General features: G+C 36.1%; 1 protein-coding gene across 1 annotated transcript in view; it reads left to right on the top strand.

Annotated features, from left to right (window-relative positions):
- The window catches only part of TUT7 (terminal uridylyl transferase 7), a 42,334-nt gene that overhangs the window by 2,791 nt on the left and 12,328 nt on the right, over positions 1 to 27,215 (top strand). The window contains exons 2-17 of the mRNA XM_063295204.1: positions 2,604 to 3,119; positions 3,942 to 4,120; positions 5,306 to 5,422; positions 6,172 to 6,349; positions 6,687 to 6,775; positions 7,677 to 7,728; positions 9,871 to 9,940; positions 11,967 to 12,093; positions 13,175 to 13,294; positions 14,570 to 14,701; positions 21,793 to 21,973; positions 22,497 to 23,617; positions 24,408 to 24,558; positions 24,943 to 25,029; positions 25,274 to 25,374; positions 26,384 to 26,441. Of these exons, the coding sequence (XP_063151274.1) occupies positions 2,624 to 3,119; positions 3,942 to 4,120; positions 5,306 to 5,422; positions 6,172 to 6,349; positions 6,687 to 6,775; positions 7,677 to 7,728; positions 9,871 to 9,940; positions 11,967 to 12,093; positions 13,175 to 13,294; positions 14,570 to 14,701; positions 21,793 to 21,973; positions 22,497 to 23,617; positions 24,408 to 24,558; positions 24,943 to 25,029; positions 25,274 to 25,374; positions 26,384 to 26,441 (3,259 nt within the window). The 5' untranslated portion in view covers positions 2,604 to 2,623. The remainder of the gene's footprint in view (positions 1 to 2,603; positions 3,120 to 3,941; positions 4,121 to 5,305; positions 5,423 to 6,171; positions 6,350 to 6,686; positions 6,776 to 7,676; positions 7,729 to 9,870; positions 9,941 to 11,966; positions 12,094 to 13,174; positions 13,295 to 14,569; positions 14,702 to 21,792; positions 21,974 to 22,496; positions 23,618 to 24,407; positions 24,559 to 24,942; positions 25,030 to 25,273; positions 25,375 to 26,383; positions 26,442 to 27,215) is intronic.

Below are 27,215 nucleotides of genomic sequence, written 5' to 3'. Positions count from 1 at the left end.
TCCATCATTGTGCATATAAAAGTCTTGCTGCTGTAATCATATATAAAAGCAAAGTCCCATGTTGTTTCTTGAGCTGCTTCTCCATCAGACCCAAGAGTTCTGGGTTTTTTTGTAAGTCCACTTTAAGGATCTTTTGAATATTAGCAACATTTACCTGCATTTCTAATTGTCATTGATTCAACAGTATCAGAGCATTGCATGGTGTGGTGAAATTTAGGCTCCTTTCTGTAAGGTTGTCAAATGGAAAGACAGTGAATTAATTTAAATCTGGATATGGGTGACTCCCTTCTTTGTGCTGAGGGCCTCACTTTTTAAATTATCTTGGTGACTGACAGCTGCATGTGGAGAGTGATGTCATTTAATAACTTATGACATAAGTCACTGAAGTGAATGGGCTGGGGTTTTCAGGTGTTTTATTTTGGAGGCAGTTGAGCTACACATTGTTTTTATATTATTTTTGCCTGAAATTAGTGAGAAATCATGTTTCAGTTTTTGTTAACTAGCTTCTGAAATTTGGGGCTGCCAAAAAGGGCACTGGGAACACACATAGTTGATTTGTAAGTTTTTAAGACTGGTACCACTTCTCTCTAATTTCTGCCTCTAAGGAATAAATACAAAATGTTACTTTAAAGTGCCACCACTGTATATTGCTACTTACCACCTTATTTGCTATATTAGTCTTTGGAGTTCATTGTTTTATTAGGTACCACTTATGCTTTCAAGGCCATTATTGGAATAATGGGCATTGTAGAATGCTGGGTGTGTATGAATATGTGGAGTCCTTGGTGCTCTCTGAGCCTTGTTGTTTTCTTGCAGACGTTTCATTGCCAAAGTAGGCAACATCTTCAGTGCAAAGAGGGAGTGGGCCTTGCTCTCTGTTTATATACTGTGGTTTGTCCAGCTTGTGTTGGTGGAGGTGTTGTTCTCTTCTTAGGAGTTCCTTGATTGGGCTGTTGTTTGCTGTTTGGTTGATTGACTGAGTTGATAGTTCCTTGATTAGGGTATATTGTGCTGTTTGATGGTTCATCTGGTGTTAATCCTAGTGTTGATTTTTGCATATCTGGGTGTTGATTGCTGGCAAGGGAGTGTGCTGGTCTTTTGGCTTTTCTACTGTCTCTTGAATGGTATGTAAATGTTGTTTACCTCTATGTGTCTGTTGATGGCTGCTTGGTCTGAGTGCCAGGCTTCCAGGAATTCTCTGTCGTTTTTGGATTTGGCTTAGTTTAGGATGCTCACCGTTTCCCAGTTGAAACTATGGTTGAGTCTGTCCATGTGTTGTGAGTTTAAGGAGTTCTCATCGTGTCTTCTGACTGCTAGTTGGTGTTCATGGATGCGCTCTGCTAGTCTTCTGCCTGTCTGTCCTACATAGTGGCTGTTACAGTCTTTGCACTGTACGTTGTAAATAGCTCCTGTTTTTTCTTCTTGGGCTATTGGGTCTTTTGGGTTACTTAATATGTTTTGAAGAGTTTTAGTTGGTTTATGTGCTATGGTGACCTCGTGTGGTTGTAACAGTCTTTTGGTGGTTTCTGAGATGTTTCTGATGTATGGCAGTGTTACCCTTTTCATAGTTTCTGTTGGTTGGGTTGTAGTGGGTTGAGTGGTAAGGCACTTTTTGATAAAGTTGAGGGGGTATCCATTTTGCTGGAAGATGGTGTATAGGTGATCTGTTTCCTTTTTCTGGTGTTCTGGGTTGCATCAGTGAGTTAGTGCTCATTGGAATAATGTTCTTATGCAGCTCCTCTTGTGGGAGGTTGGGTTGTTGCTTTGGTAATGGAGCACTTGGTTGGTGTGGGTAGCTTCCGGTAGACTTGTGTTTCTAACTTGCTATCATTTCCTCTGCTGATGAGGATGTCCAAGAAGGGTAGTGTGTGGTTGTTTTCTTCTTCCTTTGTGAATTTTATTCCATTGAAGATGTTGTTTATGGTTTCATGTGTTTCCTCCAATTGTTCCTTTTTTATTATGATGAAAGTGTCATCTACACACCAGATCCATACTTTGAGTTGTATACATGGGTTGTATATGTATGTATATGTATACTTTGGGTTGTATATGTATGAATATACACAAATACCATACCATGAATATACACAAATACCATTCAAAGGAGCTCTTAAAGGACATAGGTTTCCTGGAGCATCTATTCAGCCTTCGCCAACTTGGTACTACCCAGGTTGCTGTTCTTACCTTTCCCTGAATCCCCAGGCAGCATTTGCATCCCCTGCACTTCTGAAAGTATCAGGTTGGAGAACTTTGATTTATTTCATTCTAGTTTGCATAGATAAAATTATAGCTTCCATCAATGTTAGAATATTTATTAATATGTTTATTGCATTTGGGTGATAGCCTTTTGCCTCAGTTTTCATAACAATATATTCTGTTTTATATTATGTTTATTGCTAAACATGGAAGAAACAATACAGCCCTTTATGTTGAAAATGTCTTGCGCAAATGGATTGGTTGCACTTTGCTTCAGGTGCCCCTGTGTCCTGATATATGGGATTGACAATTTGAACTATTCCATATGTTTCAGGTTGGCTCTACCCTCTCCACAGCACCCTGCTGATTCTTTTGAAATTTTATTTTAGTTTTTCCATCATCCACAGGGAAAGAGTGAACAGTGAATATGATGGGTGATGCTGCAAAATCTTGCTTTGCTAGACGTAATAAGGATCGGGGACTTATAAATGAGGAGGATTTCCAGAAATGTGCTTTACGTCATGATTATCAAGTAATGGATGATTGTGGAAATGGACACAGTAGCAAAATGGACACCAGATTTGAAAAAAGAAAGGGAGCATCAAGTGACTATGGTACAAGTCCTAGAAAGGGAGCACATGCTGCTTCGAGTAGTCCAAATTCTTCAAAAAAAATTGTTTACAATCAAGGAGCAAGAATAAATGATACTTCAAAAGACCAAATTAAGAAGTGGGTGTCTGACAACCATCAAGCTAATTCCAGCAATTGGAGAGAATACAAATCAACAGGCCAGATACCTGTGCTTATCACAACACGGAAAAAGTATTCTCATGAATGTGAGAGTCTAGGAGGCAGAAGTAGAAGAAGGCAGCTCCTGAGAGACCTAACAAGTGAAGATTTATCTGATAGAAAAGGAAATTCTGGTAATACACACATCTTTTAATGATCTTCTGTAGATTTAAACTATTTCTTATTTTTTTCTGCTTTCATTAAAACTATTTTAAAGATGGCTACAATATTTAGAGTCACTCTTAGGTATCTTCTGATCCTCGAAAATATTAATGTGGACTATGCTACAACAAGTCAAGCAGTATCAAAACTGTAGCACCAGCATGGGGAATTAGCTATACCAGTCCTACTAAAATGAAAATGTGCGAGAATAAGATAATATTGCTTTTGTGCAGGGTTTACTGCTTCCAGTGGATATAAGTTTGGCTGAATTCTGCTTTGTGTGCCTTGTGTAAATAGACATCTGAGTGTTTTTTATAGTACATGGCCACTCCCAACTATTGGAGTGGTTCTTTTAAAGATTTAAATTTGTTTTTAAGTAAAAACTTGCTTTTTCAGGATTGCTGTGTTTTTCCTTTTTCATGTGGTATGCAATATTATTCAGCTTAACCTGATGTTAAGACATGAGTTTAAAGATACACATTATTTTCAAACTGACATGTGCTAAAAATTTAAAGCGGCACACATACTAGAGACATGTGAACAAACATGTACAGGACTGTGCTGCACTTTTACTTATTTTCTGGGTATCTGTATTTCTGTATTGTACTCTCCCTGGCTGAGTCCACCTCCAGAGTTTTTAAACCATGACTGTATCTTGTTTTTGAAACTTCAGTATCTCATTGCTCAAGTTTCTCAGCAAAGCTTTGCCCTGTTATCAACATGCACTGTACTTATAACAGTTAATTTATGTAGTATACTTAAGGTAACTCTTTTTCTGATAACTGTAAAAAAAGAAATGAAGAAACATAGGAAACCAAGGAGATTGAAAAGAATAAAAAAAGAAGAGAATGATCAGGATGATGAAATGGATGGACCAGTTATAGATGAGTCTTTACTGACAGCAAAAGAATTACTGGGGCTGCAGCAGGCTGAAGAACGACTTAAGAGGGACTACATTTATAGACTGAGGAAGGTAATTAATATTTTCCCCACATACATGCTTATTTAAATATGTGAACCAGGGTTGGGTGACAAGTTTTAGGAATACATTAGAAAAGAAGAAAATCAAGTTTGGGGAAGCATAAGAGAATTGGCCTGTTTGAGGATTATGGGGATTTGCTTTCACTTCACAGGGTTGCGGTTGTGGGGAAAATAAGAGGAGAAAGGAGTATTAGGTATGTTCGCCACCTTGAGTTATTTTTAAAAATTATAAAGGCAGGATAAAAATTAATTAAATAATAAAATAAAATAAGTAGCAATGGTTTAGATAAGAAATTGATTATAAATAGTTACAAGTATCAATTCAAATGTCTGGCAGGTGTATTAGAGTACATTTGAACACATATTTTTTAAACTTGCAGCAAAGTACCTAGTAAGTAGAGAAACTAATGAGCAAAACACTGTACTGGAATCATATCCTCAATATACCATTACACTTGGAGCGTATGAATACTATCCTGAATACCCAAAGTATAAATATAATATGCCAAGACTCATGCTCTAAATCAGCCTTCCCCAACTCAGTTCCTTCAAGAACTCTTATATTACATGCCAAAATTCCCAGCTCATGAGAAATGGGAGTTGCTCTCTAACACAAATGGGAGGCACCAGATTGGAGAAGGCTAATAATAAACAACTCAGTTCCTTCAAGATCTCTTGTATTATACTTATGGAGCACAGAATCCCAGGTGTAACCAATACAGATAGAATGACAAGCCAGTTTTTAAAAAGATAGAATGACAAGCCAGTTTTTAAAAACTTAATATTCTGAGTTTTTAGGAGAACAAAAATGTAAGGACTCCAGTTCTGACAAAGTAGAACAAACCAGAGATAGCCGCAGGAATCAAGGAAGTGCAGTTGGGTATAGTATGCTACAATATACAAGAAAATTGGTCAGTCTCTGCTAGCATTTTGAAGATCCTGGCTTAGTGTTTGACTTTGCAGTTAATATTGCCTAATCTAATAGAGGGTGGAAATGTATTTCAGTGTCTGTGTCCAGATCACGTGGGAAAGGTGAAGTAATTACATCAACCAGGAACTGGAATCTGCCCAGCTTTAATTGGGCAGGACAGCCAGTTCCCAATACGCTTTAATGGCTATGACCATATGATTCTTCTTGATAAATATAATAAAAAATCATAATTTGTTCTTTCCTTAGCGACCTCAAAGCTATCCAACAGCTAAATATACTTGCAGATTATGTGATGTATTGATTGAATCAGTGGCATTTGCTCATAAGCATATAAAGGAAAAAAGACATAAGAAAAACATAAAGGTGAGTTAGTGACCAGTTAAAACAATAGCAGTATTCAGTTTCTTCATGTTATACCAAGGGAGAAGATAAAAATGTGGCCTTATTTGTGTTTTAGGTTTTTATGGATTAAAATACATTGATTCCCTCCAGCTCCAGTCCTGGTCAACTCTGCTTTGGGTCCTGTGGTCACCTAATTGTAGAATGTGGCCCTTGATGTGCCACACAAAGCCACATGCAACCATCAAGTCAACAGAAATGGTGCACCATGCTAAACAGTCTAATAAGGAAAACTCATATCATGTGCCTGTGTGGCAGTAATACAATCTTTCACAACTGAATAGAGATAGGTTCTTCTTTACTTCTCCAGCCAAAATATTTTGTCATGTTCCCTGGGAAGTATAATTAAACACCTAGGGGCTCTTTGATCCTTTTATGTGTAAGTTGCACATTCTCGTCTCGGCCTTTTTATCTTTATTCACAAGTCTAATGTCAAACCCATCATTTTTTATTAGAGATATCTCTATGATTTTATTTTTGTATTGATTACAATATTTATTCTGTCATTCCACTTAAATAATTAATTATCTATTGAAGAGACAGATTGTAATGCCCTTTGAAGGTACATTTGAATTGATTGCTTTTTCCTACTAAGGTATGAAGGAAAATGTAGTTTTATTGTTTAAGTGATCTGTGTGTTGGCAGTGACATTCTTTAAATTATTAAAATATTTATTTTACATATTTAGATTACTTTACATTTTGTCTTTGAAGGAAAAGCAAGAGCAACAACTGCTGAATGCACTTCCTCCACCAACGCCTTTGCAAATTGAAGCTGTTGGTGTAGCCATTAAAAAAGTAGTAGAAGAGTTTGGATTAAATAATAAAGATGTGGAACAAAGGCTTGGAATCAAAACTGCTATGGAAAATATATTTCATCAAAAATTGCCAGGTAATTATTATGATGATGATTATGCATAGATTTTTATTGTAATAACTTTTAACATGTTATGGCCTGTGAATACTTTCTCTGTATCTTAGCCACATCATGCAAAATATGAGCTTAAAACTGTGAAATAGATGAAATTCTTAATGAAAAAGGCAACAAAATGATTTGATATAAGCAAAGCTTAAGATCTAAATCCTGTCTCTTAGCTAACTTCAGGGGTTTTGAAAGTTGAGCCTCTTATAATCCCTGTTAAAGTTCTAGGTTAGACTGTTTTGGAGAACAGTGGGCTTCTCATGGTTTTTCAGTTTGATTTTAACATTCACATTTTCTGTCATTACAGATTGTTCTCTACGGTTGTATGGTTCTTCCTGGAGCAGATTTGGCTTTAAAAATTCTGATATAAATCTGGATATCCAGTTTCCAGCCAATGTAAATATGTTGATCTCATTAGCAAATACTGGATAAAGTGGGTTGTAGCAGGTTGGCTCTTAAATCTATATTTGTGCCATACTGATATAAACAGCATGCATTAAAATGGCAACTTTGGGGGATGTATTTGAGACATTTAAATTTTGAGAAATAACTTGTTCCTATTTGTTTAGCAGAAGTATTTACCAATAATTTTTTGGACCAGTATAATAATTTTTTGGACCAGTATATACTTATGGATTTTATGTAATAGTATTCTTCTATCAATATAAAATATACCACTTTTCAACCACTTGTTTCTCCTTCTGGAGTTCTTCACATGAACTAGAATCTGGTCTAGATGGGTGAAGAATTCTCTGGAGCACATTTGATCTGCAAGGAAAAGGATAAGCTTCTGTATGAGTGGGAGACTGTTCACATTAACTTAAATCCAGCCCTATTGGTATAAACTAAAATTAAAAATAAATTTCCCCTTTTTAATATATTTATCAGAGATATCTGCACACTTTGAGAATAAGTTCTTCAGATCTCATGCAAGTGCAGTACCTATCTGCTATTCATTAAAGCATACACATCTTTTTAAGACTCTGCATGAGTCTAAAAATTCAACTCTTAAAGGAGTCACATTTTTGGGGTTGGGTTCATGTGGGTCATTGACAGAAGACAGGTTGCTTTAATGAATAACAATGAACAGTTGTGTTAGAGCAGCTCTAACATTTATTAGAAGAAAGTAATTTTATACTATTGCTAATATTTTCAAAAAGGATACTACTAGATGGATATTTTAAATGAAAAGAGATTAGAAAATCAGTTGTTCCTGCTGGACTAATATTTTGAAATAATTCTGAAAAATACTTAGGAAAATGTCAAAATTATGTAATGTTTGTTCTCTTCTTCATAGATGTCCCAACCAGATGTTCTCTTACTTGTACAAGAAAGCCTGAAGAACAGTGGTAAGAAATTCAATCTATAATTAGCTTTTTCCCCCTCTGATGTAAAAAAATAGCATTCCTTTGCACTCATAGAAAAATTAGTTGTGGATAGGTGGTGGACCAGAAAGATTAGATTGGATCACAATTTCTCTCCATGAATGAAAGGCTTTATCTGTTGGCCAAATAAATATAAATTAAGGAAGAAGATCCTTGCTTGGAGGAAAGGAGCAGAATTGTAATTTTTGCTCATTTCTCCTTTTCCTGTAGCCCCTAGTCTGCTGTGATACATTGTTTTGATGGGTTCTCAAACTTTCAAGAGAAGATATTCAGGATGATTAAGAGCATCAGAGAATAAGGGAGTTGGTTTCTTTCCTCTTTCCTCCAATCCTTTTCTGCTATTGGGATCATCCAGCACGCGGAGTTCATACAACTCTAGGTCCAACTCTGTTTCTTCAGTGATAGATGTAATAGTCCATTTCTACATAAAGCAATTAAAAGCAAGGATGGTTAGTGCCCCAGTGGAAGGCACATCAGATTTAAATGTTGGGTTTGAATGGGAAACCCTTGGGTTCAAGCATTTAATTTGATTGTCAAGCTGTTGTCTGAGCCCTTGCGTCAATTGTTTTAAAATGAAGTATGGATGAATCATTGTTCATAGGTTCTTTAGGAATTGTGGTGATGGGAAGACATATTGCCAAAATGTTGTTAAACCTGATTAGGGATATGTACTAGTAGAGATCTGTTAGCAGCAGAAAGGGGAATGCCTTTGCAGTATATCTATACGGCACTACTTTGCCATAGGCAACTCCAGTCTATGTCTTCATTAAGATTAATGAATACTAGTTCTTCTAGTTTGCTGGTTTATGGTACTAGTGTAGCAAGCATAAAACATTAAGTACATATTAAGATCATGGAAAAATGTTACTGAAACCGTTTCTTTCAGAACACTAAATGAATTTCACTAAAGAATATTATAAATCAGAACAAAAAAAGCCTTCAGAAAAAGTACTTCCATCTATCTACAGCAGGGTTTCTCAGCCAGGGTTCCATGGACCCCTAGGGTTCTGTGAGCAGTCACTAGGGGTTCCCCGGGCGATCACAATTTATTAAAAAAATTATTTCAAATTGGGGCAATTTCACCTTAAAGAGGTAACTTTCATTCTTTATTTTTAGTTTAAGAACACAGTTAATACATATATACAGGCCTACACATGAAACGAATATAATAGTTTTGTAACTTCTGGCCTATTTGAGCCTGAATGTGCAGGGGTTCCCCAAGGCCTGAAAAATATTTCAAGGGTTCCTCCAGGGTCAAAAGGCTGAGAAAGGCTGATCTAGAGATTCTGACGAAATTAGGGTGGCATTCAGAATCTTGGCTAACATATCTCAATCTATAATAATTGTTCCTGCATGTTCATGCACCTGTATAATACATGAATTATATTTATTATAACCAGTTTGCCAATACATCCAATCCATGCATATTTTCATATGAGTGAAAAAATAGAACAGCCAAGCATTTGCTTATCAAACTACATGATATATCCATGTAGTAGCTTCATTTCTTAATAAAGATGTAACTTGGGCAGTTGTTCATACTGAGGCCTCGGTAATTAATGGAAGCCTGTTGCTGGAAGAAGTGGTATAAATCTTCAGATATTCAGTATAATAGAGATACATGCATCAATATCAAGAAATCTGTTTTAGGTTTTGCCTCATTTCCACATAACCATCATAACTAAAATTTGAAGGGCATGTACCACTGCTTAAGTTGTGAACGACCAAGCATGTATTTTACATAACTGGACAGGATATTTCTTGTTTTTAATCTTAAACGTTTGAAAGTGTACTCCCTTTCATTTTTTATAATCTAAAAATAGATTTGTATTACTATTGAAATTTAAGTTCATGTGTTAATTTTTGTTTACCAATTGCAATAAACTATATATATCAGAAAGTTACCATGTGGAATATCAACACATGATAGTTTCAAATAGCAATCCTATACTGTGATTTCACTTGTTTCATGCAAATTACATCCATGTGAGTCTACCATTATACTACAAGAAAGGAAATACACATTTTTTGTTTCTTTTGTCCTTAATAAGAGGCATATTGTTTCTTTTGGTACCATGATTAATGTGACTTTCTTTTTTCCCCTAGAATCTTTTATTGAGGTTGATGCAGATTTCCATGCTAAAGTGCCTGTGGTGGTGTGCAAAGAAAAACAAAGGTCTCAGTTAGCAAATTTGTGTGTTCTTATAGTGTATAATAATGTAAATTATACATGCCCACACCTAAATTATCATTTTATTAAATAAATTCAAAGAGCTTGACTTACAGAGCAACAATAAAAGTGAATTCCAGACCATAAGAACCCACTGGATCAAATTAAAAGACCTATATAATCCAGCAGTCTGATCCTACAGTGGTCATCTGGATGCTTCTGGGAAGCTGCAAGCAGGTGCAACAGCACCTTGCTGCTTGTATCTTCAGCAAGTGACATTGCTGGTGGAATATAGCAGCCATGATTTTTTGTGTGTCTTAGAATCATGATTACTAGATATGAATAGTCTTAACATATGTTAAGTTATCTAATCCCCTTTAAAGCTGAGTTGACAGCTGTCTTATATTTTGTGGTAGCAGATTCTCATTGAATGAAACATTTCCTTTTATTAGTTATAAATTTCTCACTCTTCAACAGCACATTCCACTCTCAGCTTGAACTCAGTTGCTTGTGACTGCAGCCATGCATTTTTCTTAGCAGTGTTGTGCAAGTGTTTGCATTCTTCGTTGATGTGTTTTTGACTTCCTAGTATGCCCTTCAGCCCTGGAATTGCCTGGTGATATCTCCATTCCCTACCCCATTAAATGTGCTTTCTTCCAATTAGCATGTTTTGCATTAAGTGCGATTTCTATCCAAAAATGTTAGAGTTGGGGTACTGGAATGTCACTGTGACAATATACTGTAATGGCTGCAATCTTAACTTACATATCCTGAAATAAGCCTCATTGAACTGAATGGAAATTACATCTGAATAGTATCTGTAGGATTATACTATAAAAATGAGCAAAAACAGATTCGTAGTTTTAGTATCCAGTTTGATTATGTGCCATCAAGTCATTTTCGACTCCTAGTAACCACATAGATAGATTTTCTCCATGACAATTTCTTCCTCGCCCGGTCTTTCAAGTTTTCCAACATTGGAAATCCAGTTAGGGAAAGTAAAATACTCACCTGAAATTTCACTTGGCATCCCATAATTATAGTAGCTGGGTTGTCTTGGCCTTACTCTTTTCAGTTGCAATTTATATGCTTTTTTTAATTGCATATTATTATCAAACAAATTAGATTTATTGCAATTAAGAATAGTACTTTCTTATTGATTCTAGTAAGCTTAAAAGATGATATAAATGTAAGCCATAGAAATCTTATTCTGAAATATTTACCAGCTACTTGTAATGGGTAATCATATTAACACTGTTCCAGATCAATGGTCTATAGGACTAATGGACAAATAGATAAGCCATTTAGTTAATGCGGACCTTAATCATTTCTCAAATTCCTTGATTCCTCTTTAGTTGAATACCATTCCACTAGCCTATTCTGACACAAACCCTAATTAATAATTTACATCTAAGCTTATATACTATAGTCAAACAACAAAAGTTAGTATTGGATAATTCCAAAGAACTGTAATTGTAATTGCTCATATATACAATGGATCTCTGGATATACTTCCAATGCATGTTAATCTAGCTGTGTCATCTAGCTTGAAATAAAGAAGTGCAATTTTTCATTCCAGGGTCTTGCCCAGAAGCTAGCCAAATGCAGAATGATTATTTCAAATAATTATTTTTTAAAAGCTTGATCTAATTAAATGATTTAAAATATCTCCATTAGGTTTTAAGTACTTTTTAATTTATTTTTTTCTTGTTAGCTGACTTGAGTCTGCTGTGGGCAGGAAGGTGGAATCTATAGCAGTAACACCACCAATAATAATAGTGGTAGCAGCAAATAAAATTCTTTTTAATGTACTGGGCCAAATCACTACTGATTGCCATTGAATAGAGAGTTCTGCTCATGATACTGCATCACTCTGATTTCTACCAGGAGTTATTGCAGAAAAGAAGTGAAAAGAAAGTAGCATTGTTTTTTTCCACAACAGCCATTCACTTCCAGTTGTGTATAGTTCTGTCTTCATTTTGCATATCCCAGGATGAGAACAACATTTACATTTCTGTCTTTATCGTTTTAGTGGCCTTGTTTGCAGAGTAAGTGCAGGAAATGATAATGCTTGTCTGACAACAAATCACTTGGCTATGCTTGGAAGATTAGAGCCTCATCTTGTGTCCTTAGTCATTGCTTTCAGACACTGGGCCAAGGTAGGTTTGATTCAGTAGCAAAGCATGTGTATTAATATATAATCAAACATTTAATCAAGTGTACTCAGTCTGTTTTGGAAAAAGTAAGAAGATGCATCCTGTAGATGTTGGGCAATATGTCTACTCCTGTAAAGGGATTTACCCTTCCTTTAGTCCTCCAGTCTGCTTCAGAAAACCCCAAACCTTCTAGAACTGATTTTGCTGGCTTTATATAGGGATAAAGAGAGGGTGCTTAGACTGTTCCATTAGTGGTGCCCATTGACTATCATTTGATCCCTGGCAAACTTTCTTCCCAAAAGCAAACATCATTTAGTTGGCCAGCAAAGATGCTTTTACTGAGATAGATTTTTAAACTTTTACACTACTGTGAGTCTTAATCATAACAGAATGGAAGGATATGGAGATAAATAAAATTAATAAAATCAACCTGTTGAAATTACAGGATTTAAGCACTTTTAATTTTCTGGATTGTGCTGTTTTGCCAGAGACACACACACACACACTCTGTCTCTCTCTCTCTCACTCACACACGCACACACACCCTTTCCCAACCTTGTCACTGGATGTCTTAAATTTTCTTTTATCCCACTCTATTAGCGTTTTTTTCAATCTCTGTAGTGTTTTCTTATATAGAGAACTAAACTAGCTTTAAATAAACACTGTTAAGTACAAACAATGCAGTATTTCAGCTGTAAATGAATGCTTCATTCTGTCAATCTCCTGATGCTTAATGTACATCCTTCAGCTGTTCCTTGTATTAAGCTTATGAGACTAGTCATATAGCCTGGTGAAACGGAGTGGCCGATGTCTGCCATGATTATACAATCGCCTGACTCTAGTAGAAGTGCTGGTATGAAGACAAGTAGGTACTGTGTCATGGCCCAATATATAAAATTGCTCTAGCTGCACATGACTTACGTTACTCCAAAATGGAAGTATAGAATTGTGTTTTCAGTTTGCCTAGTAATATATTTAAATAATGTTTCTAGTAAAGGTTTGATTCGTTTCTTCAAATTTATGAACTGTCAGGTTGAAATGTTTGATAACAGCACTCTAATATATGTTTTTCTTTCTTTTTCAGCTATGTTGTATAGATCATCCTGAAGAAGGCGGTTTACCACCTTATGTGTTTGCCCTAATGGTTATTTTCTTTCTGCAACAAAGGAAAGAACCTTTTCTGCCTGTCTATTTAGGATCATGGGTATATGTCTATAAGAAATTCTTAAATACAGATAAAATGTTTTCAGGTCATGGTTTCTTTGTATAAGTTTGAGATGACGAATTCTTATTTTTTCCAAAAAAGTGAGAAAGTTACCTATTTACTATTATATGTACACCACCTATTACGTTGATTGTAAATGACACAGTTCAAAAATAGTGTGACATTTCATTGGTCACTCAGTCTGACTGACTGTTCATTGGCCAGGCCCATGGGCCCCACATTAGAGTACAGGCAACCCTCCCCTGCAAAAGCTCTGTGAAAAGGCATGGTCTTAATTCCTTTTCTAAATGATAGCAGAGTAAGAGCCTTTTTACTCCAGAGCAGGAAAGTCATCCTCTGGGCTATCGTTCCTCTTAATTCTGGACAGAATGAGACCCTTAGCATGCCCTCTTTGAGTGCATGTATTGATGGCAGATTCTTCCTGGACCAGCAGTCTCACAAATAGCAAGGATTTAAGCTATAATGGCTTTTATTGGTGATAAACAGTTATTAAATGACCTAACGCTGGGAATGAATAGCAGATCACAAATGATGGTGAAATCTCACTTCCAGTGGGTTCAGAAAATTATGACCTAAATAGTAGCTGAGACCTATTGTAATGGTGACATTTTGTTCATTTTTAAAGTTCTGTGCTGGATTCAGAATTACAGGAGTTGGGCTACAGCATCTTAAGTTATTAGGGCCAAGTTTAACTCAAGATTGCCATCTTCCATCTGAACATGCTGATCAATTAAGATCTTAAAATAAGATCCACTTTCATGCATCTTCAGGTTTAGATATTACACTCTAGAGAAAATATCTTTTGGGAGATGATCTCCTACTTGTGGAATTCCTTTTTAAATCAGCTGTTTTAGTATTGTAATAATATTTAAGGTATCAAGAAAACGCTGTCTCATTCATTCTTCTTTAGCAGTTGTTTTTATATATTTAAATAGTTTGTTACATTTGTTGATTGGAGTGCTAAAAATGAGCACATTTTTTTCAAACTCACAACGGAGGAAGTATAACTTTAATAGCATAAAGAATGGCCAGTGAGGCTCCCTGTTAATGAAAAATGATGTAATTCTTGGGTCTTTCCTCATCCAAAACATCCCCTCCAGATTTTTGAAAAAAGGCTATAGGAAAAAAGAGAATTGGCCAAAGCAGTGTCCTGGAACAGGAGTGAAATCTTGGTTCAAGTTAAAGTTTCTGCAAGTGCTGATTTTCTTCTGAAATAATTATTTCTAATAATTATTTTTTTTCTTCTAATGCTAGATTGGAGGATTTTCATTAAATAAATTAGTGAATTTTAATCTTAAAGAAGTTGAAGATAATACTGTGGTCTGGGAACATAGCCCTGGTATTGATGATCCCACTTCTTCAAAGGAATCTCCTAAAAGGGGAAAGGTATGTTAACATATTAATTGCAGGGATATAATTTTTGTTTTAAGTATACATTTTTTTAAAAATGTGTTGCTGATTTTTAATGAAGTAGGCTTTAATAAACTGATCGCAGTTCTCAATATTAAAACATTGCTGTCTAATAAATGGGGGTATTATTTAAAAAGGAGGTTTTACAGCAGAGCATCCCAATTAATTAAACATATTTTGATGTCCAGTGCAGTATGAAATTTGTTTTGGGCCCAGGTATTCAGGACCAGGGAGTTGAAAAATCATGGAATCTGTAAGTTAGCATGAGAAACCAATGCTGTATTTAACAAGTGTAATACATTTTTTAAAAGCAAAGTAACTGATATCTTTAATAGTTGTATAACAGTTTGTTTGAGCTCAGAGCTGAGTATGTACAAAGATACAGAAGCTAGAATTCACCATGTTATAATTAAAATAGAAGTTAGTTAATAGAACATTAATAAGATCATATATAAAAAATAGAATAAAACACAAATTAGATAAAAGAAGGAATAAAAATGCAAATCATATTTCTAAATCACCCCTATAGTTTACCCCAATCAGGCTCACATATGCAGATCTCAACTGAACTGTTTTATTCAAATAAAGGGCCATGTTATATGTAAGTTTTGAATTCTGACCGGACATGAAATATGTTGTTTTAATATAAGGATCCTAGTAGGTTGTTCGTCTAATGTGTGGTCCTAAATACTGATCTCTCTCTTTCTTATACAATTGACATTCAAATAATATGTGCGTTATGTCTTCTATCTCTGGAGCTCCACAAATACAAGTACATTCATAAAGGGACTTGGTTAAATCTTCCATATTTAACCATTGTGTCCAGTTACTCAGTTCTTGCTTGGGTAAATACAGCCCTAAGATGTTTAGGCATTTCTGTGTTTAAATACTTAGCAGTTTGGAAGGTACATTTGTAGTAGCTCATCTATTTCAATGTGCCAACCTTGCTAAGAAAGGCTATATCTTTCTGTGCTTTTATATCCAAGATTCTTTGTGCAGCAATCGTTTTAGCTTGTTCTCCAGTTGTACAAGAGACAGGGAGACCACAGCTCTTAATATAATTTGTCAGTACAATCCAAGAATTCTGTGATTGAGATTTTGTCTGTTCTAACAGACACAATTTTGGGAGTCTGTCAGTTTCCATAGCATTAATTTTGCACCAATAGTTGTATGCCCTGATTTTAGACAAAGAACAAATTGTATAGATTCCCAATTTGACTCTAGCTGCAGCAGTTGAGGTTCTTTTACCCACACCCAATATACTTCTCAGATGCTGTGATTGTGTTTGTTCTAATAGTGATATATGTTTTAAGCCCCATACTTCAGCTCCATAAAAAAGCACAGGGTAACCTTGGCCTTGTTTGTATACTTTTATAATTGGGGCTACGGAACCTGGGTAGCTGTGGTTTTTTTAATTTGAGCAGCAAATTCACTTGTGCCTTTGCTCTACGTGAGCTCCTTTGATGATGAAGAAGCCATGATCCAGTCTCAGAGAAAACTACCCCAGGTAAGGAAAGGTGTTAACTTGCTCTATTGGCTCAGCATATAACAGCCATCTATGGCTGTTTTCCAACGACCGTACTTTTTTACTTTGATTTATTAATAATCAGAAAATTATTATGACAGTAGGAGCCAAGTCTTCTTAACAGCCTATGTAACCCTACTTGCGAATATAATAATATCATATCAGCAGCATACCACAAGGTGTTAGAATGTGTGTTTAGTCCCTTAGGCATGCGTCCTTCAGAATCCTTCATCAGTCCTGGTATAGACAGGACGTATAGACAGAATAACAATGGTGCAAGTATGCACCCTTGTCTTACCCCTTTGTAAGTATTGATCCTATTTGCCATGGCTCCATTAACCCCAAACCACAATCTTTATACAAGTGCTTGTATAAAGAGCTTTGATTAGTGCCAGCAGTCTGGGTTCCATTTTGAGGGCAATCAGTTTCCTCCATAATATTTCTCTTTTACTGTGTCAAATGCTGCACTAAGATCTATAAAGGCAGCAAACAGTTGTTTCCCCTTACTGACGTATTTTGTAATTAGTTGGGTCAAGACAAAGCAACTGTCAATGGAGGATGGACTCTGTCTAAAGCCTGCTTGTTCTTCTGCAAGACTACACTTTTCATCTACTCAGCTCTCGACTGTGCTCAAGAGGAACCTAGCATACATTTTAGCCACAATATCTATCAGACGAATGGGCCTGTAGTTGCTAGGGTCCTTTATATTCCCATTTTTGTATATGGGAACTACTATTGCCATCTTCTACCCAACTGGGATATGGCAGGTATTATTTATATGTGTGAATAAACCTGCCAATAGAGGGCCCCACCAGTTGGTGTATTTTTTGAATAGTTCAGCCAGTAGAAAGTCCTCCCCAGGGGCTTTAAGCCTTTTATAATAGATTGGATCTCGTTTTCTGATACTGGTGGCCAAAGGGGTGAGGCTTCAATATGTGATAAATCATTACTTAGAAACTGTTTCTCAACAGGCTCTGAGAGAGCAAAAAGATGATGATAATAGTTTTCCCATTCCTCAGCAGGGATAGGTATATTGAATGCGAATCTCCATTCTTTCAAGATTCCAGCTACAGAGTGCCAAAATATAGTCAAATTATTACTTTTTGTGGACTGCTCAAGTCCTGACCAAACTGAAGCTTCATAACTTCTTTAATTTTAGGCATTTTTTATATTTACTTCTTAGAGACAGCATCTTAGCTTGTATATGTACGGAGGCATGCCTCTGGGGAAGTCTCATAGCTGCCTTCAATTCCTTTTCCTTCAAGCAACATTTTTGTCAAACTAAGGGGATCTACCTGTGTGGAAACTTTTGGAGGGGGATTTAGATATTAAGTGTTTCTTCAACATATGGCACAAAGTAGTGAATACGTTGGAGACTGACTGCTAGTCAGCCATGGGTGACTGGATTATTAAGGCCCAACAGACAGCATTCTCTGATTTAAGGCTATACAGTATTGCCTTAGAATGGACCAAATTAACCTTTTATTTTTTTGGATGTGAGGGTGATCTGGCTGCGACATCTGTCACCCCATTGATCGCCAAGGTTGATTTGGCTGATTTGGCTGGCTAGGTGGGTGAACCCTTCCTCCCTCACCACTCCATGTGTATCCCTCCCGAAGCTGTGCGCTCAGTGGAAGAGGACAACCATCCCAGATAGAAGGAGTGTATCTTTTATTTTGACTCACCTCTGAGTTATTAATAACCCACCTATCAGCCATGTTATTTGATCTTAGATCTGAACGACCCGAAAATTTCACACTCGCTGGCTGATGATCACTTTCTCCTCTTGGATAGACAATGACCTCTTTTCAGAGGTCAGCTTTACTTCTTGATACACAGATGAGATCTAACACACTACTGGAATGGGCTGAATGGAATGCCTGTGGGTATACATAATTATTATCCTTGCCTTCCAAAATTTAAAAATTACATTTAAAAATCAGCGATACCAAATATAGACCAGCAGTATTACTTTTGTTGTCTCTGGAGAACCTCTGTGGATGATTATAAAAAAAATCATTTGAAAGTCCATTATATTGTGCAAAATCATGGAGAGATTAGCCTAGTTTGGCATTAAAATACCCAAGTAATATGATTATGGCTTGAGTATGCAAAATAACTATTTCTTCCAATATTACTTCTAAATACATCCAATAATCAGAGTTACAGTAAGGGGATGTGTTTGGGGGAATATAAACATTTACCAGCATTAACTCAAAATCTTTGTATCTGAATTTCATGGCCAGTATATGAGGGAGTTTATCCCCATCATATAGTTTCTCACCCTGCCATTGCAGTTCTTCCTTAGTAAGAATGCATAAGCCCCCAGAGGCTTGCCCTTTATTTCTAAGTTTTGGGGCAGGGCTATATCAGCATTGAAAACCCGGGAATTGTACTGGTTCATCCTCTCCGGCTAACCAGGTTTCTTCTAAGGCTATTATCTCAAATTCAGAGAGGAATCTCACCAAATCACTATCAACAAATTCCAGCCAGCCAGCTATGTTCCAAGTTACAAATTGTATAGGTCTCTCTAAAACAGGATGTTCTGGGTGGGATGGTCGGGTAGAAGATGAAGATTCAGACAGTCAATTTGTTTTTGGGGCTGGAACAATATTGTCAATACTTCTCGTATATACACAGTTATTACTGTATAAGATTCAACTTTCCTTTCCCTAAGTTGTGATTGTTGCTCTTCTTTATCGTAGCAGTCAATATTCAACAAACTCTTGATTTGGTACTGATGACTCTGCATCTGTAAGCCCAGTAGCTGCTGCTGATGACAATAAACTCAGTCCATCCCTCATTTTCTAATTGCTGAGCTTGAGGATAACTAGGGTCCGACTGAGGGCTGATAGCAAAGAGCTGCTCCAATTCAGGGCTCCTATATATAATATTGGCTTGCAATGATAAATGGCAAAGTGTGGGTGGAGTATCTCCTTGTGAAGTGAGGTCAGAGTTAGGATCCATGCTGGGGTCAACTAGTGGAAGCATTTCTGGAGCTTCCTCAGACTGATTGTCCGGAGCTGATAATATTAAGTCATCAACTACAGACTTATCCTCCAAATAATTATATGAAGATCGTGCTACATTGACTGGCTGAATGTCCTTTTGTTTTATGTGGTTTTGCTTTAGACTAGCACACCTTTTTTTCTTTGTTGGGAATTTTGTGCTCTCAGAGGCTGGGCTTAGCATTTCCACAGAGGAGCAACTAGAAGGGAGTAAGGTGTTAAGAGTCTCAGTTGCAGCAGTGGCTGACTGCAGCATAGATTTAACTGTTTCAAGCTTGCATAGGATCAGTTGTTGTTCCTCTGGGTGAGAGTGGCAAACAGTTGAGTTAAATCTTCCTCATCTTCCAAAAAGTCATCTAAAACCTGTGTCTTTCCTTTAATTAAATCTGGGGTATCTCCTTCCCTGTGTTTATCATGTTCTGATCTTGGTAATAAAGGAGTTCTCCATTTTACAGATAGTGGCCGGTTGTGATTAGAGGCTCCAGGGCTTATGCCATCCTCCCTCGCATGCTTGGCTCTCCTCCCAGAATTTAGCAAAGGCTGAATACGACTGTTATAAAAAACATGTATTGGGAAAATATAAAACTTCCTTAAACAATTCTTAAGTTTAAAAAGCATTGATGGAAAAGTAAACTGCCTAAAAGTTAGCAATATCCTTTTAGTTCCATGCCTGCTAGGAAGGCAGGAGATTTCTGTAAGTTCATTGGAGTATACCCCACAGTAAAGAAGTTGAGAAAGGGAATTTAATATTACTTGTCTATTATGCCACCTGCCCTTATTCAAAGGCATATCAGCAACTTGAAGCAAAATCCTGTGTCTCTGCAAAATTAGCTTCTCCATTTCTTCTTTAACTGGAAAGTTTTATACAGTCTGTACTGTCCGTAGATTAGAGGTAAGTTTTGAAACATGGGTTGCTATCTGTTACCTTAACTAATTTGGAAGTGTAGTTTTCCATTAAAGTCTTTAATTCATCTATTTTTTTATTGGCATCCAAAAGCTGATCAAAAATAGCAATGACTGAGCTGTTAAAAGGCAATTCTTAGCAACCAAGTCCAGGTCTCCTTTGAAATTTATCCTGGTATAGACAATATCAAAAGCCTTGTGTGGCGCAGAGTGGTAGGCGGCAGTATTGCAACCGAAAATTCTCCCCACGGCCCAAGTTAGATCCCAGTGGAAGCTGAATTCTCAGGTAGCCGGCTCAGGTCGACTTAGCCTTCCATCCTTCTGAGGTTGGTAAAATAAGTACCCAGCTTGCTGGGGAAGGTGACGACTGGAGAAGGCAATGGCAAACCACCCCGCCCTAGTCTGCCAAGAAAACATCACGAAAGCGGTGTCCCCCCCAAAGGGTCAGACATGACTTGGTGCTTGCACAGGGGACCTTTCACCTTTCACAGACAATATCCTCCCTTCTATCTCCTATTAGAGCCTCATTTTCAGAGGAAGGGCAATCTTCCACATCCCAGTCTAATGAGGAATAAGAATTTTTAATGGGGTTTACAAGGGGAGAAGGAAAGGGAGACTTACATGTAGTGTCCTTAAGCTGGAATAAGTATTTTATCTTTGGTTGCATAGAAGTCTTCACAGCCTTGTCTTGTTTGGGATTTTCTCTCGAGTGAGTGTCCTGTTTGTGCCTCCTTTTAATCTTTCTTTTCAGGTTCTTTTTTGTTTCTGCTTTATAATTCCACATCCTTGATTAGCATTTGAAATTGTGTACAAATTCTGGTACTCTAAAGAAGTCTTATTTCTAGTTACTAAAAATTAAACACAATTTAGATATTAATTCTAATTACTAAAAAAATAAAATAAAGATAGATGGGAGATAAGGAACTGAATAAATGAAGAAAAATACTAAAACTGATTGAATAAAACTAAATAAAAGAATTAAATGAATTAAAAAATCAGGAGCTCGTTAAAGAGCTGTCAATCTGTCGCCATCTTAAGTGGGATTCTGATCACATGAGTATCTGTCCTACTTTGTCTGCAATACTTCATATATGTATAAATACTTTATATAAATAGTTTATAGCGTATAAGAGCCAGTTTAGTGTAGTGGTTAAGGTGCTGGCCTAGAAACCAGAAGACAGAGAGTTCTAGGCCTCCTTTAGGCATGAAAGCCAGCTGGGTGCCTTTGGGCCAGTCACACACTCTCAGCCCAACCCACCTCACAGGGTTGTTGATGTGGAGAAAATAGGAGGCAGGAATATTAGGTATGTTTGCCACCTTGTATGTATGTATGTATGTATGTATGTATATGGCAGGATGAAAATATCACCATTTTATTTAAGAATAAATCTCACTGAATACTAAATACCCAAGACTGTACCACTCAAAAAGTCTTGGATCTTTTATTTAATAATATTTTGCTGAGTATAACATTAGACATTTCCTTTTCTATTGATTGATTGATTAGATGTTTTTAGTCATTATCTTGATCTTTTAAAAAAATTATTAAACAGTGGTATAGTCATATTTTTCAGCTTCCAAGTATGGGTTCTAGGTGAACACAATGACTCAATTTTTGCTTTAATTGGCAGATTCCTTTAGTATTTGATTCAGATCACCAGTGTTCAGTTCCAGTTGGACAGCTGTGGGTTGAACTGCTTCGTTTCTATGCCTTGGAGTTTAATCTGTCTGATTTGGTGATAAGTATACGTCTCAAAGAAAAAGTGTCTCGTGAATCCAAGGACTGGCCTAAAAAGCGAATTGCTGTGGAAGGTATATTAAATAGATTAGCTTGCCAATGCTTAGTTATGTTCAATGTAGGAGAAACTTATATCATTATGTATTAAGAATTAAAAGAAAGAACCCAGTAGTATCTCTGGTCAGCAGATAAAATTTCTGTTGATGAAACAGGAAGGTGAAGTTCCCTAACATTCTCAAGATATACCCTGTGGAATCCCACCCAGAGCAGATTTTGAAGGCATGCTTCTTTTTTGACTTAGTGGGGCTCAATACAATAAAATGTGAGAATTCAGACTTGTGGCTTATGGAACAACCGTTAAATTGGTTTTCATGATCACTGTCTCCATGTTGCAAGCCTTGAATGTTCATTTCCTAGTCATGTGGATTGGGTTGTATATTTCTGTGGGTTTCTCAGCCTAATAAGTTGTTTAAAAAGCTTGATGTGAATTGGTTCCTTCTCTTGTTTGGTTAATAAGATAAGTTTTCAAAAATGAAAAAAAGAAACATAATATTTAACCCATTGTAACATTTTTTTACCTGTTTTTTTTCCCCTCAGATCCTTACTCTGTAAAGAGGAATGTGGCAAGAACTCTTAATAGTCAGTTAGTATATGAGTATATACTTCATTGTTTACGGTCAACTTACAAGTATTTTGCCTTGCCTCATAAACAGAGCACAAAAAGCAATCAAAAAAGGTCTCTAGAGTGCTCAATGCTCTTAGAGCCTGAGAGGAATGCCTTTAAGCAAACAATCCCTGATATAAAAAATGTCCTTAATGAAATGGAGAAAACTGTAATAGACAGCTATATAACTACTACCAAGAAAAGTTCATATTTTCCTCAAGAACATATGTGTGATCCTTCTCAGGTATTCATTGATGAAAGCTTTGTGGAAGAACAGTTGGCAGATGGCGTAGAACATTTAGGAATTTCTTATGAGGACTCAGACTGCATAATTGAAGAATTCATTTTGGGTGACAATGAGGAATTTAAGCCAAGCTGTGAGGAGACTGAGAGTGGAAATGAAGAGGAGGAGGAAGAGGAAGAGGGACATGAGCAGGAACATTTGGATACTAACCGAGGTTTGGATGAAGACAGTGAAAGTGGAGATCTTGCTATTCCAATTAGTGAGCATGATGTTGAAACCGACAGCATTTCTGATTTGGAAAATTTTCAAAATATAGTAACTGCCCTTGATGAGTTTGGTTTAGAAGTGAGTGGTATTCCAAATGATAAACTTGACATTGATGAAGAGAGCACAGAAGGTACTGATGAACTGGATGATTCCCTGATCAAACTGGAACCACCAACTCAGGAACAAGTATCTGAAATAGATAATTCTGAAGAAGAAGATGAAGAGGAGGAAGTAGAGGAAGAAGAGGAGGAACATAGTATCAAAAACCAGAGACAACATGAGAACATAATCCATACTGAAGATGAGCTGAACAATACATACACTGGATCTGGTGTTGAGCCTCTTTCAGAAGAGGAAGAATTGCTTATAGCTCATGGAGGCATTGAGCTAAGGAAGAGAGTAGATGAATTTTCAAGTGTAGATTTGAACAAGGAACATGATCCTGAAAAAGAAGTACTTACTGAAAGTAATAAACCAGTAGACCAGAGTAACAGGTCTGAATTCTTCTATGAGTTTAATAAAACTGCTTTCACAAAAGGCAAGGTAATAGCACCTATATATCAAAGTATTACTTATCATATAACGCTTTAATTCCAGGACAGGCTTATCTGTAGATATAGGGTTGACACCCACACTAGTAAAATTTGGCCTCAAAATTCTAGATGGAAGAATCTGGGTTAAAATGTGATTTAAAGCAGTTTCCAGCCCATAGTTGTATCCAATTGAATCCTGAAATATTCATTGCTGCCAGTCTGTATTCACAAATACATTAGCTGTGAACTTCTGTCTCCTGTTAATGTAGGTTGAAAAACATAGCAGGCTTCATGTTTAAACATTTAAAGTATAAAGTTAAGTTTCATCTTTGATTACAATAGGGCAGTGTGATGCATAAGGTGTGTCACTGACTTCCTAAGCAGCTGAGAAGCATGGCTCATACAGGAATTAGGAACATTCTCATCCCTATGTGTATCCTAACCACTTATGTTAAAGCATAAGTTGACTATTTCATAGTATGAAGCAAACGTGTCAGACCAAATTGAGATACTAAGGTTCTACTGAATACTTGTTCTGGAAGGTTAGAAGATTGTTTGCAGTTCATTTTAAAAATATATGGGTGATGGAAAGATGAAGGGAGAATTATGCCCCCAGGTCTACTAAAGTCACTGGAAATACATTGGATTTCAGCCATTATCCATGTATATTCAAGACTGAGCAATGGTTGCTCTTTACTAATAGGAGGTTGCTTTGCATTCCATAATTTTGGAAGCTAGGTGGTGTTATAAAGTTGAGAGAAGAGACATTTTTAGATAAATCCTCTTTTCTCTTGATATAGACTCCTACAGTTGTGTGCAGCTTATGTAAGCGAGAAGGTCATCTAAAGAGGGACTGTCCAGAAGACTTCAAAAAAATAGAACTGGATCCTTTGCCACCATTAACATCCAGGTTTTCCAGTATTCTGGATCAAGTATGCATCCAATGTTATAGTAAGTTGGAAGAACTATATTTTAATTACACATTTATTAATTTTACAAAAAGAGTATTAATAGTTGCCTGCAGCTATATTCTACTTAGAATGTAGGGCTTTACTTATGATCTGAAAAGAAAGATGTTGGCCCATTTCTCTGCTGCCAATTATGCAACTCTCCATTTTTATTTGAATTTTCAGGCCAAAGTTTGCCCTGCTATAGAGATTGCACACAGATCTGTGTTGCTAAAAGACTACTGCACGTAATGGCTGTGCTGATTTGCTTTTTACATTTTTATTTGTAAAACTATTTCAAAATATTAGAAGAAAAGTTTGCTTTGTGCCTCTCTCACTTGCTGCCACAGTTCCATTTCTAAGTGAATGTAAATTGTATTTTCAACAGAGGATTTTGCTCCAAATATTATAGAAGACCAGGCTCGGGAATATATAAGGCAAAATCTTGAAAGTTTCATCCACCAAGAATTTCCAGGTGCTTCTTGTAGTTAATTTTTTTCCTTTATTTTTAAATTTCAGAGATTTAAAGTGATTTTTATTATTTTCATCTAAATCGAGTTCATACAGAATGTGTTACCTGACAGAAAAAATATTGTATGCTTTTATGTCTAATAGAACAGTTTTCTTATATTTTTCAATAGCCTGATGTTAAAGCATGTATCACTAATTATGCTACAATTTTGTGTAAATTAGTCACAGATATATATCCTCCTTTATAGGAACCAAATTAAACTTGTTTGGGTCTTCAAAGAATGGATTTGGCTTCAAGCAAAGCGATCTGGATATTTGTATGACAATTGATGGTCTGGAAACTGCTGAGGTAGCTTGTCGATATGGACAATTTGATGAACAAAAGTATATGTTGTATGTGTCTTTCTTGTTTTCTAAGCTGCTAATGTTCCACATGTGTATGCACAGATATATTTGGTTATCCATCATTATAGTTCTGGTGTACAGGTTAGGCACCAAACTACATCTACTAAAAAGTCTCAGCACAATGTTCTACTCTCTGTTTTTTGATGCTCACTGTTACGTTTGTAAGAAAATGATAAATGAGATTTACTGTTTTTTCCATTTATATAAATTTAGAAAAATTGTGGGTTTTCATTTAGAATAGGTATTCAAGGTATGACATAACACTACTGTAGCTGCTTTGATATCAGAGTAAAAAACAGTGCACCGCTTGAGAAATGTTAGAAAAATACTGTCATCCAAATCATATGGATTGTTTGTTATTGTTTTGATTGCTTGTATTGTCCTTGGCAATTACTTAGATGTGAGACATCAGTGGGAAGATAAGTCTATTCACAGAAATTTGCATTCAGAAATAAATGTGTAAACTAAGCTGTATTTGGAAGAAAGCAGGCTGCTGTTTGAGAAGAGAAAAATAATCTATATTCAACTGTTTATAGGTCAAGGTGTTCTGAAGCACTTACCCAATAATATACAGTACTGGCACTATCTTGACCTTTAATTCTCTTGCAACAGAAGAAACAGAAGTGCATGCTTGCATTCCTTTTTCCCATCCTCACTGAATTTAACTGGTCAGTTTAAATATTTGCAACATTTGGGTCAAGACTGAGATGCTTCCATTTTCTGACATCACCTTTTTCTGTGAGTTACATATGCCTGCACTTTCAAAATCAGAAATGGATTAGAAACAATATAAAAGTCAGTACCTAGCATTGTTAAGGCATGCTTCAAATATAATTTCAAGTACTGAAATTAAATCTGTATGCTGCAAGGAGAGTGGAGATCTATTAAATGCATAAGTTTATGTTTTTAGATATAAATTTTGTCAATATACTAGGATTTTTTTTCTATCACAGGGACTTGATTGTATAAGAATTATTGAAGAACTTGCTAGAGTGCTGAAGAAACATTCAGGTAAACATCTGATCCTGCAAAATTAAAATGCCGTGTTGGCTCATGAAAGGAGTTAAGAGTAGGATCAGGTCCTTAGATTTGAAATAATGTTACTTTGTTTACATAAACATTTGGATTAATTATTCTTTAAATGGCAAAAATGCTGACCAACAGCTGTATCCTGAACTGGTCACTTTCCCATAATTCAGAATTCAAAATGCATTCACCTGGTTTCTGATGCAGTTATTTGTATAATATTTTGACAATCTCATTTAGGAAAAAAAAGTTTTAAAACCTTTTTTGATTGCATATTGTTCTTATCTTCCAAAATCCAGTATTGAGAGTATAGTATTTGTGTCCTTCACAAATGCCTGATTCTTCATTCAGATTATTTCCTAAAGTTTGAACCAACAAAATTTGCCAATTTTGTTGTAGCTAATAGGATTGATTGATTATGTGCTAATGGTATTAGGAAATATACTGTATATTTGATCATAGGATTTTTATTAGCTTCCTAGTAAAACTTGACTCACTGAAACTTCTTGCCTTAAGATAATTTCTTTTTCTTAACTTCTTTTATACAGTTCTGTCTTTTGCCAAAAATTCTGGATCACGTTCTGTTTATATAGTATGCTGACGCAGTCTTTTCCTATAACTGAGTGCACCAAATGCATTTCTGTTGCTTTGAAATACTGGAAAAGACTGGAGTTACTCTGTGTTGATTATTGTTTATTGATTTTTATAGTGAAGCACCTTGACAATTTTCCAAGGGTTCCTTAGAATACAGTTAGAAAA

The sequence above is a fragment of the Candoia aspera genome, chromosome 2 (genome assembly GCF_035149785.1).
Source record: "Candoia aspera isolate rCanAsp1 chromosome 2, rCanAsp1.hap2, whole genome shotgun sequence".
Taxonomy (NCBI): Eukaryota; Metazoa; Chordata; class Lepidosauria; order Squamata; family Boidae; genus Candoia; species Candoia aspera.
Note: the sequence above shows the minus strand (reverse complement) of the source record. Positions and strands in the feature narration are given on the sequence as shown.